This window comes from Mobula hypostoma, chromosome 2, assembly GCF_963921235.1.
Source record: "Mobula hypostoma chromosome 2, sMobHyp1.1, whole genome shotgun sequence".
Lineage (NCBI taxonomy): Eukaryota > Metazoa > Chordata > Chondrichthyes > Myliobatiformes > Myliobatidae > Mobula > Mobula hypostoma.
In genome coordinates, this window is record NC_086098.1 from 118,681,651 (window position 1) to 118,699,316 (window position 17,666).

At 41.6% G+C, this 17,666-nt stretch overlaps 1 protein-coding gene across 8 annotated transcripts in view; it reads left to right on the top strand.

Annotated features, from left to right (window-relative positions):
* Window positions 1–17,666, top strand: part of tjap1 (tight junction associated protein 1 (peripheral)) — a 193,583-nt gene that overhangs the window by 136,788 nt on the left and 39,129 nt on the right. For all 8 annotated transcript variants that reach the window (XM_063040534.1, XM_063040536.1, XM_063040535.1 and 5 more), the window contains one exon: window positions 17,421–17,528. In XM_063040534.1, coding sequence (XP_062896604.1) covers window positions 17,421–17,528 — 108 coding nt within the window. The remainder of the gene's footprint in view (window positions 1–17,420; window positions 17,529–17,666) is intronic.

Below are 17,666 nucleotides of genomic sequence, written 5' to 3' on the forward strand. Positions count from 1 at the left end.
GCGAAAAGAAAATATGAGATTGCTCTAGCAGACAAGGTGATGGAGAATCTTAAGGGCTTCTACAAATATATTAAGAGCAAAAGGATTTCAAGGGCCAAAATTGGTACTCTGGAAAATCAGAGTGGTAATCTGTGCATGGAGCCAAAAGAGATGGGAAAATTTTAATGGACTTTGTGCATCCGTATTTGCTCAGGAGATGAACATAGAGTCTGTAGTTGTGAGAAAATGCAGAGCGAGGTCGTAGAGTGGTGCTAGAAAGTTTGTGAACCTTGTAGAATTTTCTCTATTTCTGCTAGCGTGATCAGATCTTCATGAAAATCCTAAAACTAGATAAAGAGAACTCAATTAAATCACACAAAAAATGCATACTTATCCATCTATTGCGAAAAATGATTCAATATTATATGTATTTGTTGGAAAAACTGTGTGAGCCTTTGCTTACAGTAACATGGTGTGACCCCTTTGAAAAGCAATAACTTCCAGCTTCTTTCGGTTAAAACTTGTGGGGTTTTTTTTTGAGTAAACATAGTATAGCTCAGGTAGTAGGCAATATACCTTCTTTTTATAAGTACAGCCCTGTGGTGATAAAAGTTCTGATCAACTTTTCTATATATCGTAATGGTTGGCTTGGAGTTGGGTAGTGGGAGAGTGGGGTGGTAACTAACTTTATACGATGCTACTATGGGTGCTTTTCCTTTACTGTTATGAACTGTACATTTGATATGTTTGTTTTGCACTGTGTAAACCTTTTTTTTACTGTTTTTTTTGTTGTTGCATTGTAGAAACTTAGAAAAAAATTTAAAAAAAAAGAAAAGCAATAACTTCAACCAAAAGTTTCGGGTAACTGTTGGTCAGTCCTGCACATCGGCTTGGAGGAATTTAGGCTATTCCTATTTACAAAACTGCTTCAACTCTGGGATGTTGGTGGGCTTCCTTGCACAAACTGTTTGCTGCGGGTCCTTTCACTAAATTTCCATAGGATTAAGGTCAGGACGTTGACTACAGCCGTTAAAACATGATTTTTCTTCTTTTTAAACCATTCTGTTGTTGATTTACTTTTGTCTTTTGGATCAATGTCTTGTTGCATTATCCGACTTCTATTAAGCTTCAGGTGATGGCACTGCTACCCTGATATTATCCTGTAAAATATTTCGATGCAATTTTGAACTAATTGTTCATTCAACCAATGCAAGCTGTCCAGGCCCTGAGACAGCAAAGCAGCCCCAAATCATGATGCTCCTTCCACAATGCTTCACAGTTGGGATGAGGTTTTGGTGTTGGTGTGTGGTGCCATTTTTCCTCCAATCACAGCAATGTGTATTTCTGCCATGAAGTTAAACTTTTGTTTCATCTGTCCACAAAATGTTGTGCCAGAAGCATTGTAGAATCTTTGCAAACTTGAGACGTGCAGCAATGTTTTTGTTGGAAAGCAGTGGTTTCCTCCGTGGTGTCCTTCCATGAACACCATTCTTGTTCTGTGTTTTTCTTATCGTTGACACATGAACAGAGATTTTAGCAAGTTTGAGTGATTTCTGCAGGTCTTTTGCTGTTACCCTTGGGTTCTTTTTCATCTTTGCAGAATGCCCATTCGTAGGGAGAGTAGCAACAGTACTGAGTTTCCTCCATTTGTAGACAATTTGTAGTCCTAAAACTTGTTTTTGTGTTATTTATTTAATTGGGTTCTTTTTATCTAGTTTTAGGACTTGCACGAAGATCTGATCACATTTTAGGTCATATTTATGCAGAAATGGAGAACTCTGCAGTGTTCACAAATGTTGTAGCACCACTGTAAATTGTATACAGATTACAGGGGAGGAGGCGTTTGCTGTCTTGAGGCAAATTAGTGCAGATAATTTCCCAGGGCCTGACAAGGTATTCCCCCAAACACTGTGGGAAGCTAATGCAAAAATTTCAGGAGCACTTGCAGAGATATTTTTTTTAAAAAAAATTCCTAAACGGGTGAGCTGCCGGAGGATTGGAGGATTGCTAATGTGGTCTTGTTCTTTAGGAAAGGCTCTAAGAATAAACCAGGAAATTATAGGCTGTTGTGGGAAAGTTATTGGAGGGTATCCTAAGGGACCAGATATATAAGGATTTGGATAGATGGGGACTGATAAAGGATAGTCAACATGGCTTTGTGCCTGGTAAGTCATGTGTAACCTATTTTATAAAGTTTTTTGAGAAAGTTACCAGGAAAGTTGATGATGTCAAGGCAGTGGATGTTGTCTATATGAACTTTAGCAAGGCCTTTGACAAGATCTCATATGGGAGGTTGGTCAAGAAGATTCTGTTGCTTGGCATTCAAGATAAAGTAGAAAATTGGATTAGACATTGGCTTCATGGAAGAAGCCGGAGTGTGATTGTAGATGGCTGCCTCTCTGACAGAAGGCCTTTGACTAGTAGTGTGCTACAGGGATTGGTGCTGGGTCCAGTGTTGTTTGTCATCTACATCAACGATCTGGATGATAATGTGGTAAACTGGATCAACAGATTTGTGGATGATATAGAGATTGGAGGTGTAGTGGACAGTGAGGAAGGCTGTCAAAGCTTGCAGCGGAATTTGCACCAGCTGGAAAAATGGCAGATGAAATTTAGTGCAGACAAGTGTGAAGCATTTTAGGAGAACCAACTAGTGTACGTATTACATGGTGAGCAGAGAGCACTGGGGAGTGTGGTAGAATAGTGGGATCTGGGAATACAGATCCATTGTTCCTTGGAAGTAGTGTCATAAAGGAAGCTTTTGGCACATTGGCCTTGGTAAACAGGAGTTACATCTTGTGTGCAGTTTTGGTCATCTACCTACAGGAGAGATGTAAAGAGATGGTGAAAAAGTGGAGAGAAATTTTACAAGGATGTTGTTGGAACTTGAGGACCTGAGTTTTAGGGAAAGGTTGAATATGTTAGAACTTCAATCCCTGGAAAGTAGAAGATTGAGGGGATACTTGATTGAGGTATACAAAATAATGAGGTGTATAGATAGGGTAAATGCAAGGTTGAAAGGTGAAATTTTAAGGGGAAGATGAAGGGAAACTTCATCACTCAGAGGGTGGTGAAAGTGTGGAACAAGCTGGAAGCACAAGTGGTGAATGTGGGGTCGATTTCAACATTTGAGAGAAATTTGGATAGGTACATTGATGAGAGGGGTGTGGAGGGCTATGGTCTGGGTGCAGTTTGATAGAACTTGGCAGATTAATGGTTCACAGAGACTAGATGAGCCAAAGGGTCTGTTTCTGTATTGTAATGTTCTATGACTCTAATAAGCCATTGGTAGAATTGACCACCCGAGTCCATCTTCAGGATTGCACTATAATTTGTCTGAGTGGAACAGATTAAATATCCGTGAGCTTTTGTGGAACATCCATAACAATGGAAATGTATACCTTCAGAGTTTGTTGCCTGAAGGCTCAGCACTTGCCCTCACTCTGCAATTATATCCAAACCAGGGATCAACCTGGTGAAAGGTGATGAAACAAGGCTCAGACAGCAGATGTACAGTACTTAAACATGAGATGTTGATTTGCTGAAACTGCAACACAAGACTTGCATGCTTGTAAAAGATGCTGAAAATAATGTGCATTAGATCAGGTGAAGCAAACAAGCTCTCAATCAAGATGAGATTAAGGTTCTGATATCTAGCCATTGCTGCTAACAAATGTGGTACATAGTCCAACTTGGAAAGAAGACAGTTCAACATTATCCCCATCCTGAATGATGGTGAGAATAATGAAGACAAGACTGAAGAATTCACAATCCTTTTTAAACTGGGTGCTGTTTAGATGATACATCACCACCTTCATCCACATCTCCCATTTTCATCAACTTGACTCCATGTGATACTGATGAATTGCTATTTACAGATTGACTATATGGAATCAGACCACCTGAGAATGTGCTGAAGCCTCATGTTCCCAAACTAGCCATCTCTTTATCCAGCTGTTCCAGCAGAGTTAAAACTTGTATCTACCTGACACTGTGGAAAATACCCCAATATGTTCTCTCAATAAAAGTACAAATCAAATTCAGCTATTATGCTCATTCGTCAGCAAGCATATGGAAGTTGTAGTTTGTAGTTCTATCAAGTGGCATTTCACAATAACCTGATCACTGATGTTCAGTTTGGATTTTGTCAGGACCATTCAGTGCCAGAACTCATCATAGCCTTAGTTCAAAAGTTGAATTCCACAGGTGATGTGAAAGATGTCATTTGATGGACCCTTGTATCAAAGGACCCAGGTAAAACTGATCAGCTTTGGAGGCATCTTCACTGAAAGCACGGTGGTTGTAGACGTTCATCCTCATTTGTCCTAGTCCCAGGCCATCTATGCAGGAATACCACGAAGAAGATTCCTAGGCTGAGCTACCTTCTGTTCTTTTATCAATGACCTTTCTTCCATCACACAGAGCAGGAATATTTGCTGATTACAGTATGTTCAATCCCATTTCCAGCTCCTCCGCAAAAAAGCAGTTCATGTCCGTGTGAAGTGAGACTTAGACAACGTTCATGTGTGGGCTTATAAGTGGCAAGGACACTTACGCCATAAAAGTACCAGGCAGTGACTATCTCTAATAAGTGAATCTAAATACCCACTGTTGAAATTTGATATAAAAATAGAAATTCCTGAAAATACTCAGCAGGGATGGCAGCAACTGTAGATAAGAGAAATTAAGGTAAATTTTAAATTAGATTGCTGAGCCCTTCTACCATCAACATCCTACGGTCATGATTAATTAGAATTTCAAAATGACCAGCCATGTACATTCAGTAGCTACTTTATTTGGTGCCGGGGTGGAACCTGGTGTGGTCTTTTGCCGTGTCCACTTCAAGGTTTTACATGTGCATTAAGAGATGCTCTTCTATGCATCACTGTTGTAATGTGTGGAATATTTGAATTACAGTCACCTTCCTGTCAGCTTGAACTAGTCTAACCATTCTCCTCCCTCATTAACAAAGCATTTTCATTCATAGGTCTGCTGCTTGCTGGCTGTTGTTTATTTTTGCACCATTTTCTGTAAGCTGTAGAGGCAGTTGTTTGTTAAAATGCCAGGAAAATCAGCAGCTTCTCAGATTCTGAAACTGCCCCATCTGGCACCAACAATCATTCCACAGTCAGTCAGATCACATTTCTTCCCCATTCCGATGTTTGGTCTGAACAACTGAGCCTCTTGACCAAGTCTGTATGCTTTTATGCATTAAGTTGCTGCCACGTGATTGGCCGATTAGATAATTGCATTAATGAGCAGGTATACTTAATAATGTAGTCACTGAGTGTAAATTCTGTGGCTGTGAGAGAACATTAGTAGTAACTGTTGTGGGACTTGCCTTTGACTCACTGAGACAGAGAGCCTTTTTGCCATCTATAAAGTAGAAATTGGAATTGAGATAGAATACACTTCCACCTACATGAGCGCAACTTCAGCAATGCTGAACAAACCAGACCACCTTATACCTCATTTACCACATAAAACCCCTGTTACCTCTACCATCACCATGGTTGCAGTGTGTGCCATCAACAGAATACACTTAAGTTACAACTGGACTACTCTAGTTTCTCCTTAAACCTGTGACCTCTGCCTCCAAGAAGACAGGCAGGAGATGAATAGCAACACATGTTCCCCACAACTTGGAAATATATTGCCAGACTTCCTTTATCATTGATCCATATACTGGAACTCCCTGTTCAACTCTCAGAAGAACAGTGCAATTTAAGAAGATGGCTTGCCTACATCTTCTCAAGGATAGTGAGGGATGGGCAATAACTACAAACGTTTGTACTACACTTGCCTGTAATGAAAAGTGATGAAAGAAAATTCCATCCTGACACTTATCCATAGAGTAAGGAAACAGGCTCTCCAGTACACTGTCCTAACTGACTACCAAGCATCCATTTGTTAATCTAGTGCTTATCCCATTTTATTTTCTCTACATTCTCTTCAATTCTCCCTAGACGTTACCACTTGCCTACGCACTAGGGGTAATTTTCTGTAGCTAGGTAAACTACCAGAATGTGGGAGGAAATTAGGAAAATACAGAGGAAACCCACATAATCTTAAGGTAAATGCATAAAATCCACAGAGATGGCATCAGAGGTCATTGGGCCTTGGTTGTCCAAGCTGTGTTGCAGCAGCTCTATCTGCTGCACCAGTGTGCTGTCCACTCCCTTATTCTCCCATGCTTCCTCTCACGTTTCCTGTTTGCTTGAGTCTGTTTGAAATTTGCTAGAGTCTTTTCAAATTTATAATGAAATATAGCCACTGTGCGCTTCCTTTATAATTGCATCAATATGTTGAAGTTCTAGAGATTTCTGCAGGTCTTTTGTTGTTACCCTTGGGTTCTTTTTCACCTCCTTTAGCATTGCACGTTGTGCTCTTGTTGTGATCTTTGCAGGATGCCCACTCCTAGGGAGTGTAGCAACAGTACTGAATTTCCTCCATTTGTAGTTAATTTCTCTTACTGTGGACTGATGAACACTCAGGCCTTTAGAAATGTTTTTTGGTAGCCTTTTTCAGTTTCATGCATCTCTTCAATTCTTCTAAGTTCCTCTGGTAGTTGTTTTGATCAAGGCACGGTACACAGATTGTTCTTGAGAAGTGTAGGCTCTGTCAGTGTCTTCATGCTCTTGTACCACCTTCTTTTTAGTAGCAATAAGAAGAGGGCGTGTTCTGGGTGATGGCGGTTCCAGGATAGATCTTTGGAGATGTTGACACCCAGGAACTTGAAATTGCTCAGGCTTTCCACTCCTAGTCCCTCACTGAGGACTGGTGTGTGTTCCCTCAGCTTCCCCTTCCTGAAGTCCACAATCAATTCCCTGGTCTTACTGACATTGAGTGCAAGGTTGTTGTTGAGACACCACTCAACCAGCTGATCTTTGTTACTCTTGTATGCCTCCTCGTCACCATCTGAAACTCTGCCAACAATAGTTGTGTCATCAGCGAATTTATGAATAGTGTTGATTGCTAGCCATAAGATGTTACTTCTGGTCTGCACTAGCTGTGGTCTCCCAATGAGGATTTCAAGCATCTGGTTGCAGAAGGAGGTACAGAGACCCAGATTTTGCAGCATGTTGATTAGATCTGAGAGCATGACTGTGTTGAGCATTCAGATGTAACCAATAAACATCAGTCTGATGTAGGTATTGCTATTGTCCAGATAAGCTAAGGCTAAATGGAGAGCCAGTGAGAAGGCATCTGCTGTAGATTATTGTGATAGGCAAATTGTAGCGGGTCCAGGCCCTTGCTTAGGCAGGAGTTGATTCTGACCATAACTGGCCCTCTCAAAGCATTTAATCACAGTAGATGTGAGTACAACTGGGCGATAAGTCATTGAGGCACCTCACCTTGCTCTTCTTGGGCACTGCTATGATTATTGGCCTTTTGAAGCAGGTGGGAACCTCTGACTGCAGCAGTGAGAGATTGAAGGTGGGCTTGAACACTCCGGGCATTTGCTTGGCACAGGTTTTCAGTGCTGTACCAGGTACACTAACAGGGTCTGATGTTTTGTGAGGGTTCATCCTCTTGAAAGATGTTTTGACATTGGCCTCCAAGACAGATCACAGGATGTCCAGATGCTGATTCTGCTGTTAACAATGTGGTCTCCTTGCATTGGAGAAACAAATCACAGAGTGTGTGATGCTTTATGCAACGTCAATGTTCCAACTGGAGGAGTGACCTTCAGCTTCCTGTTGCCTATCACTTTAATTCTCTGACCTACCACTGTGTGTATTCTTATACTGCAGTAACAAAACCCAATGCAAGTTTGAGGTATAACACTTCATCTTCTGTCTGGGCATGATGCAGCTTTTGAAATCAATAATGAATTCTGCAACTTCAGTTAACTTAATCTCTCGGTATCAGTCAAACATCTGTGATAATTGGCTCAATTTGTGTCTCCCCGCCCCCCCCCCACACTTTCTTTGCTCCCCCGACTTGGCTGGGTTGATTTGCTGGGCAGGTCTTCCTGATGTGCATGTCACAACTCCTGTGTTCTTTTGTATGTTCTGACTGTCCACTCACTCATTGACCACATGGTTGTCTGCTTTAACTCAATCAGAACATCCCTTTCTTCCACCCTCTCTGCAGCAGGTTTCTGACTTTGGAATGTGATTTAAATTGTCACAATCCAAAACACAATATGTTGAAGTGTTGTTTACAAGAAATCTGTGCACAATATTCAAAAGGCAGATTTAATAAGAACATGATATAAATATTTCGGAGCAAAGTTTCCTGATTTTAAAAATCATTCACTTTTTTAAAATCCATATTTTCAAGCATTGGGAGAGAGCCATTTTGAAGCAGAGTATATTTCTGATTTAGCAAACGGCATATCCAGAATCCCTTCATTTATTATGCATCCCAGAAGTAAACTGAAGTTCAATGACAATGTCTGGGAAGAGAATTGCATAATGATCAATCTCAAGTGTCAGGTGTTATTGTAGTAATTCCAGTGATCCCCCCAAAAATTGATAAACAGTGAAGAGAGTTGCCTAAAACAGCAACGACTTGGGGATTGGACAGCAACTGACTTATGGATTTGAGAGAATAGATAAATCTCACTGTTCACTATCATTTCAGCTTTTAAGAATGTAACTTGTGTAGAAACAAGTGGAAAAACTCTGTGGTGTCTCATACATTGGCACCTTTGTTTCAGATGACTGATAAATAGTGATGGAGTCGGTCAGAGTGACTGGATCGTAACAGTTTATGCAATGCACACTGTTGGGTTGAATTGAGTTGGACTTGGCTTGCCATCCATTTTGTATTTGCCTAGACTAGATACTGAATCAAACCGACCACCACAGTGGTGTTCAGTGAAGCATAGTGTGGCTGCAGTGGTGAGTAGTTGTTGTTCCACAGTACCCCATTACCCTTTGAACAGGACAACAGTTGAGCGTAAAGCTTCATCTTGTTTCAAAGCTGTCAAAACTTTACCACAGTTTTGATGCTCCAACAGATTAAAATAAAACTTTAAAATTGTATTAAATAATCAAGGAAGAACTAAACTTAAAAGCACATTTAACATTAAAAACATAAGTGAAAAGCTAGAAATTCAGGTGATTGATCCGATGCGAATCATGATGAAAATAGCAACAAAGCAATGTGATGGATGCAGCAGTGATTCACTTTGGGACAGCACAAGCAGGCCCAGTGGTATACTATACACAGGGTTTTAGATTTCTTTTTAAACAAAAAGGCTTGGCTGCAAATAATTCTTTCTGAACAATGCATCCAATTACAAATAGAACTTTTGCTACAGTTCCACTGCATACTGTTATTGCAGTTTCTCGAACTTACATTATCCTTTGCTCTTGCAGTTCCAGTGCTCGAGTTTTTCTGGTACTGTCCTGCATCATTCCTGACAAAACACAACTGTTGTTATGGTATTTAGTTTCTGCTTGCAATCATTGTAGTGAATTTTTCACTGATTAAACAAGCTTGCACCAATTGGCCTTAATTTAGATTTATGGCGGTCCTGATATAGTGCAGAACTCTATCAGTAGTTCCTCGAAACTCGCAACCTGAACGAGTGTCTCAACAGCACGAAACTAATAGACAGTGCCTATAAAAGGTATTCACCCCTTTGGAAATTTTCATATTTTATTGTTTTACAACATTGAATCACAGTGGATTTAATTTGGCTTTTTTTGACACTGATCAACAGAAAAAGACTCTTTTGTGTCAAAGTGAATACAAATTTCTACAAATTGGTCTAAATTTTTTATAATTATTATACAGAATAATTGTATACTTACTCAACCCCTTCAAGTCAGTATTTAGTTGATGCACCTTTGGCAACAATTACAGCCTTGAGTCTGTGGGGATAGGTCGCCATCAGCTTTGCACATCTGGACGGTGCAATTTTACCCCATTCTTCTTTACGAAACTGCCGAAGCTCTGTCAGATTGCATGGGGATCATAAGTGAACAGCCCTTTCCAAATCCAGCCACAAATTCTCAATTGGATTGAGGTCTAGATTCTTTGGCTACTCCAGGACATTAACTTTGTTGTTTTTAAGCCATTCCTGTGTAGCTTTGGCTTTATGCTTTGGGTTATTGTATGTGGCCTATCAGTGATGTCAACAGAGCTCAATCAAGAGGGATTTCTTGCAGGTCAATAGACAATAGACGCAGGAGTAGGCCATTTGGCCCTTTGAGCCAGCACCGCCATTCACTGTGATCATGGCTGATCATCCACAATTAGTACCCTGTTCCTGCCTTCTCCCCACATCCCTTGACTCCGCTATCTTTAAGAGCTCTATCTAACTCTTTTTTGAAAGAATCCAGAGAATTGGTCTCCACTGCCTTCTGAGGCAGAGCATTCCACAGATCCACAACCCTCTGTGTGAAAAAGTTTTTCCTTAACTCTGTTCTAAATGGTTTACCCCTTATTCTTAAACTGTGGCCTCTGGTTCTGGACTCCCCCCAACATCAGGAACATGTTTCCTGCCTATAGCATGTCCAATCCCTTAATAATCTTATATGTTTCAATCAGACGCCTCTCATCCTTCTAAATTCCAGTGTATACAAGCCCAGTCGCTCCAATGTTTCAACATATGACATTCCCGCCATCCCCGGAATTAACCCAGTGAACCTACGCTGCACTCCCTCAATAGCAAGAATGTCCTTCCTCAAATTTGGAGACCAAAACTGCACACAATACTCTAGGTGGGGTCTCACCAGGGTCTTGTACAACTGCAGAAGGACCTCTTTGCTCCTATACTCAACTCCCCCTGTTATGAGGTGGTTATTTAAAAAGGGAGCTTCAAGAGCGTTTGTTCATTGTACATGGCCTATCAGCGGCGTCAACAGAACTCTACGAACTAAATAAAAGTACAAGAAGGGATAAGCAGAGTGGCCATTGTTGGGAGTAGGCCAGTGGCTAGAGTAGAAGCGACAGGCTTTGGCTGAAAGGAGGCTTCGGCTCGGAAGAGGCATAGGCTCTGTGTAAGGTGTCTGTTAAGGTTTCCTTTTTGTCTTTTATTTCCTCTTTTACTGTATCATTTAAATGGCTGTGGTGTGCACTTCGTGCTGGATGTTGGAGAACTGGGAGACCCAGAGTCTCCTGGGGAACTACATCTGCATAAAGTGCATCTGGCTGCAGCTCCTTGAAGACCATGTTGGGGATCTGGAACAGCAACTGGATGACCTTCGGCTTGTACGGGAGTGAGGATATAATTGATCAAAGTTGCAGGGGAGTCATCACCCCGAAGTTGCAGGAGGCAAGTAGCTGGGTGGCCATCACAGACATCCCACCTCTCCCAGAAGTTCCGGGAGTCTCCCACATGTTAATAGCGGCTCTCTGACGCCCACAAATTATATACAATATCCTGGAAATCGATTTTTTTGAGAGAGAGAGAGTCAGAGAGAGCGAGTGACAGATGTAGCAAGAGAGTGACAGAGAGAGCATCTTGATTGGTCTCTCTTTGTGCTAAATAGACCTATCAGTTTTCTCTGTGGGTGGGCTTTACAGTCGACCTCTCTGTCTCTCTCTCTTTCATTGTCCATCAGTTCAGTTTAGTGTCCTGTAGCACCATGGCAGAGTGTTCCAAAAAAAGAAAATATAAAACGTACTTCACCCCAGAATACACTAAAGTGTACCCCTGCCTAATAGGGGTCAAAAATAATGAGGTGAGTTTAACAGGTGTCATTTGTTCATTAGCATAGCTAACGTTATTTAAACTAGCTGGCTAGCTTCTAAGGAGCTACTCTATTGATGTCCTATGTGATGAGGCCAAACTCCCTGTAGACTTGCTTAAAGTTGTAAATGAATAAAGAAACAACTCCATGATAATATAGTATAAGTATATATTTTAATGTCACATTTTCTGCATAAGACAATACACCTTATGCTTTTAGGGACCACAACATATTAGGGAGGCTAAGCGCAGGGAAGGCTGCTCAAGTATTTCACATTTCTTTTCAGCAGAAAACCAAAGCCTGACAGAGAAGGTCACTAGAGCTGAGGTGTACTTTACATCTTCCATCGTTGAGCATAAGTCTTGGTTGACTTGGTCCAACCAAGCAGAGTCCACTGCCAAGAAGGTCCACCAGCGCCTTTACTTCCTGAGAAAGCTAAAGAAATTTGGCCTGTCTCCTAAAACCCTCGCTAATTTTTATAGATGCGCTGTAGAAAGCATTCTTCTAGGGTGCATCACAACCTGGTATGGAAGTTGTCCTGTCCAAGACCGGAAGAAGCTGCAGAAGATCGTGAAAACAGCCCAGCACATCACAAAAACCAGTCTTCCGTCCTCGGACTCACTTTACACCGCACGCTGTTGGAGCTGTGCTGCCAGGATAATCAAGGACACAACGCACCCGGCCAACACATTTTTCGTTCCTCTTCCCTCTGGGAGAAGGCTCAGGAGCTTGAAGACTCGTACGGCCAGATTTGGGAACAGCTTCGGCCTCTTGTTTTTTTTGCACTACCTTACTTTCCCTTTTCTATTTTCTATTTATGATTTATAATTTAAATATTTAATATTTTACTATTGATTTGTATTCCAGGGGGCGCGAAGTGCAGAATCAAATATCGCTGTGATGATTGTACGCTCTAGTATCAATTGTTTGACGACAATAAAGTAACCTGCCATTCCAGGTGTGTAAGCACACAGGCAAGCTATTCAGGAAAATGTTTCCTGATTCAGAAATAGCAAAAAACTATGCCTGCTCATTAACCAAGACAGCAGCTATTGTGAACATGGCACTGGAACCTGAACGTTCAGAGGATTTGTACAAGTTCATCCGGACAGAAAAAAGGCCATACAGTATTTTGGTTAACGAAAGCAACGATTTCGTGTGTGAGAAGGAATGTGCCATTTTAGCCAGGCACTATAAGGAAACACAGGATAAGGTAATAGTTGGATTTGTAGACTTGCCAGTGTGCAATGATGCCAAAGCTGAAAACATATTCAACTGCATTGCATCATCCATGCATGACAAAAGCCTTGAATGGTCTAGTTGTGTAGGATTTAGCAGTGACAACTGCAATGTGATGATTGGCAAAAACAACTCTGCCTTATTAAGAGTGAAAGCACAGGCCCCTCATACTTAGTGTTGGCTGTCCAAGTCACCTGGTCAACATTTGTGCCAAAACTGCTGCTAAGGAGCTCTCAATGTCACCTGAAGAACTGCTCATTAACATCTTCTACTATTTGGAGAAAAGTTCCAAAAGAAGAGAAGACCTAAAACAGCTTCAAGAGTTCTGCAGTGTTGCCCAGCAGAGAGTACAAAGGCATTGTCCTACACGCTGGCTTTCTTTAGGAAAAGGTTTGGACCATCTGCTCCACCAATGGCCAACCTTTATTTCATATTTTGAGTCAAAGAGTGAGAATCAGAAGTTATCTCTTATTCAGAAGAGGCTGAAAGGCCCCCAAATGAAAATACACACATGCTTTCTTCATAATGTCACACAATGTTTTGATAAATTCAATTTGATTTTTCAAAACAAGGTACCTATTCTCTTCAAGTTGGATCAGAGTGTAGAAGAGCTCCTGCATGACATAGCAAGTAGACTTATTGAGCCAAAGGTATTGAGAGAACAGAACATTCAGGAGGTAGATGTGAGCAACCCTGAAATTCACCGCCCAGATGAAGAGCTTTTTATTGGGTACCTGGCAAGGAGACAGTTGCTAAGCACAAGAGATCCCTCCTTACAAGACAAAGCAGTTTATCAAAGATGCCAGAGCATTCTTTGTCAGGTGCTTTCAAAAGATCTTGGAGAAGTTCCCAATGAGAGACCAAATCTAAAAAATCTGTCAGTGGTTAATACAGAGAGCCAAGATGAGGTGAATCCAGAGCAGATTTTGACTTTGGCAGAGAGATTTCCAAATGTGATCAAGGCAGATGCAAGAGAACAGCTCCACTTGGAAGTCCTGGATTATGTCTCAACTAACCTTGAAGGACTGGTGCTAAACTACAAAAGTTTGCCAGTTGATGAATTCTGGAGGAAGCTGTCCAAAGTAAAATCTGTGAGCACAGGGCAGTTGAGATTTGAAGAGTTCTGCCAGTGATGAAGCTGCTTTTGGTGCTGCCACATTCTAATTGTGATGTAGAAAGGGCATTAAGCATGGTGCGTCACGTTAAGACAGAATTCAGAAGTCAGCTGTCTCACAAAACACTTGTGAAACTGATGTCTTACAAAATAAACAAATTCATTGACACAGACTGCTCTGAAGCTGAGACTTCTGGCAAAATGCTGAAATCTGCCAAGCAAACCACATCACAGTACAAGCAAAGTTCGCAAAAGAAATAGAAAAGCTGTTTGCATTAGCATTTAACTATTAGCATTGAGACTGCCAACGAAATACTCAACAAAGAATATATGTGTGTAAATAGTTTCAATATGTGATCAAATAAATTGTGTTCTTTCATAATCAAATGTCCTGTATACATACACCCTTGGAGGTCGACTGGGGGTGGGGGGATATGGGGTTGCAGGGGGGATGGGGTGGGGGGGTGGTGGTGCTACCTCCCTGAAATGAGTTTTTGCAGGGTGGGATGACTGCTATCAAGAGAAATGGAAATAGACAGTTAGAGCAGAGCATCCCTGTGGCCAATCCCCTCAAGAACAAGTATACCACTTTGGATACTTTTCTGGGGGATAACCTCCTGGGAGAATGCCACAGCATCCAGGTTACAGGCACTGAGCATGGGTCCGTGGTGCAGGAGGGAAAGAAAGAGAAGAAGAGAGCAGTAGTGATAGGGGACTTGATAGTGAGGGGAACAGACAGGAGGTTCTATGGACGTGAACGGGACACCCAGATGGTATGTTGCCTCCCAGGTGCCAGGGTCAGGGATGTCTCAGATCACATCCACAAAATTTTGGAGAGGGAGGGGGAGCAGCCAGATATCTTGGTACATGTTGGTACCAATGACATAGGAGGGAAAAGCATTGAGGTCCTGAAAAGATAATTTAGAGAGCTAGGTAGAAAGCTGAGAAGCAGGACCTCCTGGGTAGTAATTTCTGGATTGCTGCCTGTGCCACGTGCCAGTGAGGGTAGAAACAGGATGATTTGGCAGATAAATGCATACCTGAGAAGCTAGTATGGGGGGCAGGGCTTCAGTTTCTTGAATAATTGGGATCTCTTCTGGGGGAGGTATGGCCTGTTCAAAAGTGACGGTTGCACCTGAACTCAAGGGGGACCAATATTCTCATGGGCAGGTTTGTTAGAGCTGTTGTGGAGGGTTTAAACTAACTTGGCAGGGGGGTGGGAACCAGAGTGAAGGGACGCAGGAAAGGACGAATGGTAAAAAAGTAAAGATAGTGTGCTCAGATTGTCAGGAAGGGCAGGCAGGTGATGGGACTTAGTTGTAGCCAACAGGCTGAGTATCAAATCATTAGGGATACAGAATCAGAAAGGTTGGCAAATACGGTACTCAAGGTGTTGTATCTAAATGCACGTATTATAATAAATAAGGTGGATAATCTTGTTGCAATATTACAGATTGCCAGGTATGATGTTGTGGCCATCATGAATCTTGGCTGAAGGATGGTTGTAGTTGAGAGCTGAATGTCCAAGGTTACACATTATATTGGAGGGATAGGAAGGTAGGCAAAGGGGTTGGTTTGGCTCTACTGGTAAAGAATGGCATCAAATTAGTAGAAAGATGTGACATAGGATCGGAAGATGTTGAATCCTTGTGGGTTGAGTTAAGAAACTGCAAGGGTAAAAGGACATTGTTGGCAGTTATATACAGGCCTCCCAACAGTGGCTGAGAGCTGGACCACAGGTTACAGCAGGAAATAGAAAAGGCGAGTCAAAAGGGCAATGTTATGGTACTCATGGGAGATTTTAACATGCAGGTCGATTGGGAAAATCAGGTTGGTAGTGGGTCTCAAGAGAGTGAGTTTGTTGAATGCTGAAGAGATGGCTTTTTAGAGCAGTTTGTCACTGAGCCTACTAGGGGATCAGCTGTACTGGATTGGGTGTTACGTAATGAATCGGAGGCGATTAGAGAGCTTAAGGTAAAAGAACCCTGAGGAACCAATGATCACAATGTGATTGTGTTCAACTTGAAATCTGACAGGGAGAAAGTGAAGTCTGATGTAGCAGTATTTCAGTGAAGTACAGAAAATTACAGTGGCATGAGAGAGGGGTTGTTCAAAGTAAATTGGAAGGAGCTGCTGGCAGGGATGTCAGCAGAATAGCAATGGTGTGCGTTTCTGGGAAAAAGGAGGAAGATGCAGGACATATGTATTCCAAAAAATGAAATGGTGGAACAGACTCTGTGGGCCAGATGACTTAATTCTGCTCCTATGTGTTAAGGGCTTACAGTCATTGTCTTGCTGGAAAACAAAGCTTTTTCCGAGTCGCAGTTCTCTTGCAGACTGCATCAGGTTTCATCCAAGATTTCCCTGTATTTTGCTGCATTCATTTTGCCCTCTACCTGCACCAGCCTTCCCCACAGCATGATGCAGCCACCACCATGCTTCACCGTAGGTTTTATCAGACCATAGAACCTTCTTACAGCTGACTTCAGAGTCTCCCACATGCCTTCTGGCAAACTCGAGCCGAGATTTAATGTGAGTTTTTTTTCAACAATGGCTTTCTCTTTGCCACTCTCCCGTAAAGCTGCGACTGGTGAAGCACCCGGGCAGCAGTTGTTGTATGTGCAGTCTCTCCCATCTCAGCCACTGAAGATGGTAACTCCTCCAGAGTTGTCATAGGTCTCTTTGTGAACTCCCTCACTCGTCCCCTCCTTACACAGTCACACAGTGTTTGAGGACGGCCTGCTGTAGGCAGATTTGCAGCTGTGCCGTATTCTTTCCATTCCTTGATTATTGATTTAGCTGTACTCCAGGTGATATTCAATGACTTGGAAATTTCCTTGTATCCATCTCCTGACTTGTGCTTTTCAATAATCTTTTTGCGGAGTTGCTTGGAGTGTTATTTTGTCTTCATGGTGTAGTTTTTGTGAGGATACTAACTCACCGGCAGTTGGACCTTCCAGATAGAGGTGTATTTTTACTACAATCAATTGAAACACCTTGACTGCACACAGGTGTCCAAAAACAGATCGCCACTTAGCTAATTATGTGACTTCTAAAACCATTTGGCTGCACTAGTGATGATTTGGTGGGTCATATTAAAGGAGGTGAATAGTTATGCATTCACTTATTTTGTTTTATATTTGTAGTTAATTTAGGTCATTTTGTAGAGATCTGTTTTCACTTTGACATGAAAGAGTCTTTTTCTCTTAATCAGTGTCAAAAAAGCCAAATTAAATCTACTGTGATTCAAAGTTGTAAAACAACAAAACATGAAAACTTCCAGGGGTGGGGGGGGGGGAGGGGTGAATGAATACTTTTTATAGGCACTGTATATTTCCGCATAGTGACAATGTTGAGTCTTGTCTGAATAAATCTTGCTGGACATGTATTGTCAGCTTGTTCTCTGTGTGTAACCTGATTTGTTTCCATTTCTGCAGATTAAGAAAGCTGAACTGGAAAAAAAGACACTCGACTGGGAAATTGTGGAACTTACAAACAAATTACTTGATTCAAAAACTGCTATAGACAAATTGGAGGAGTTGAATGTAAGTCCAGGTATTCGTACCAGGGGCAGGTTTTAATCTGTAAAAGCAGGAACATTTATGATTGCTGTACTTTAGCTGGGATATTACCAATGTAAAGTTATTTGTTGATAGTTTTAACCTGTTTATAACTCCAGATAC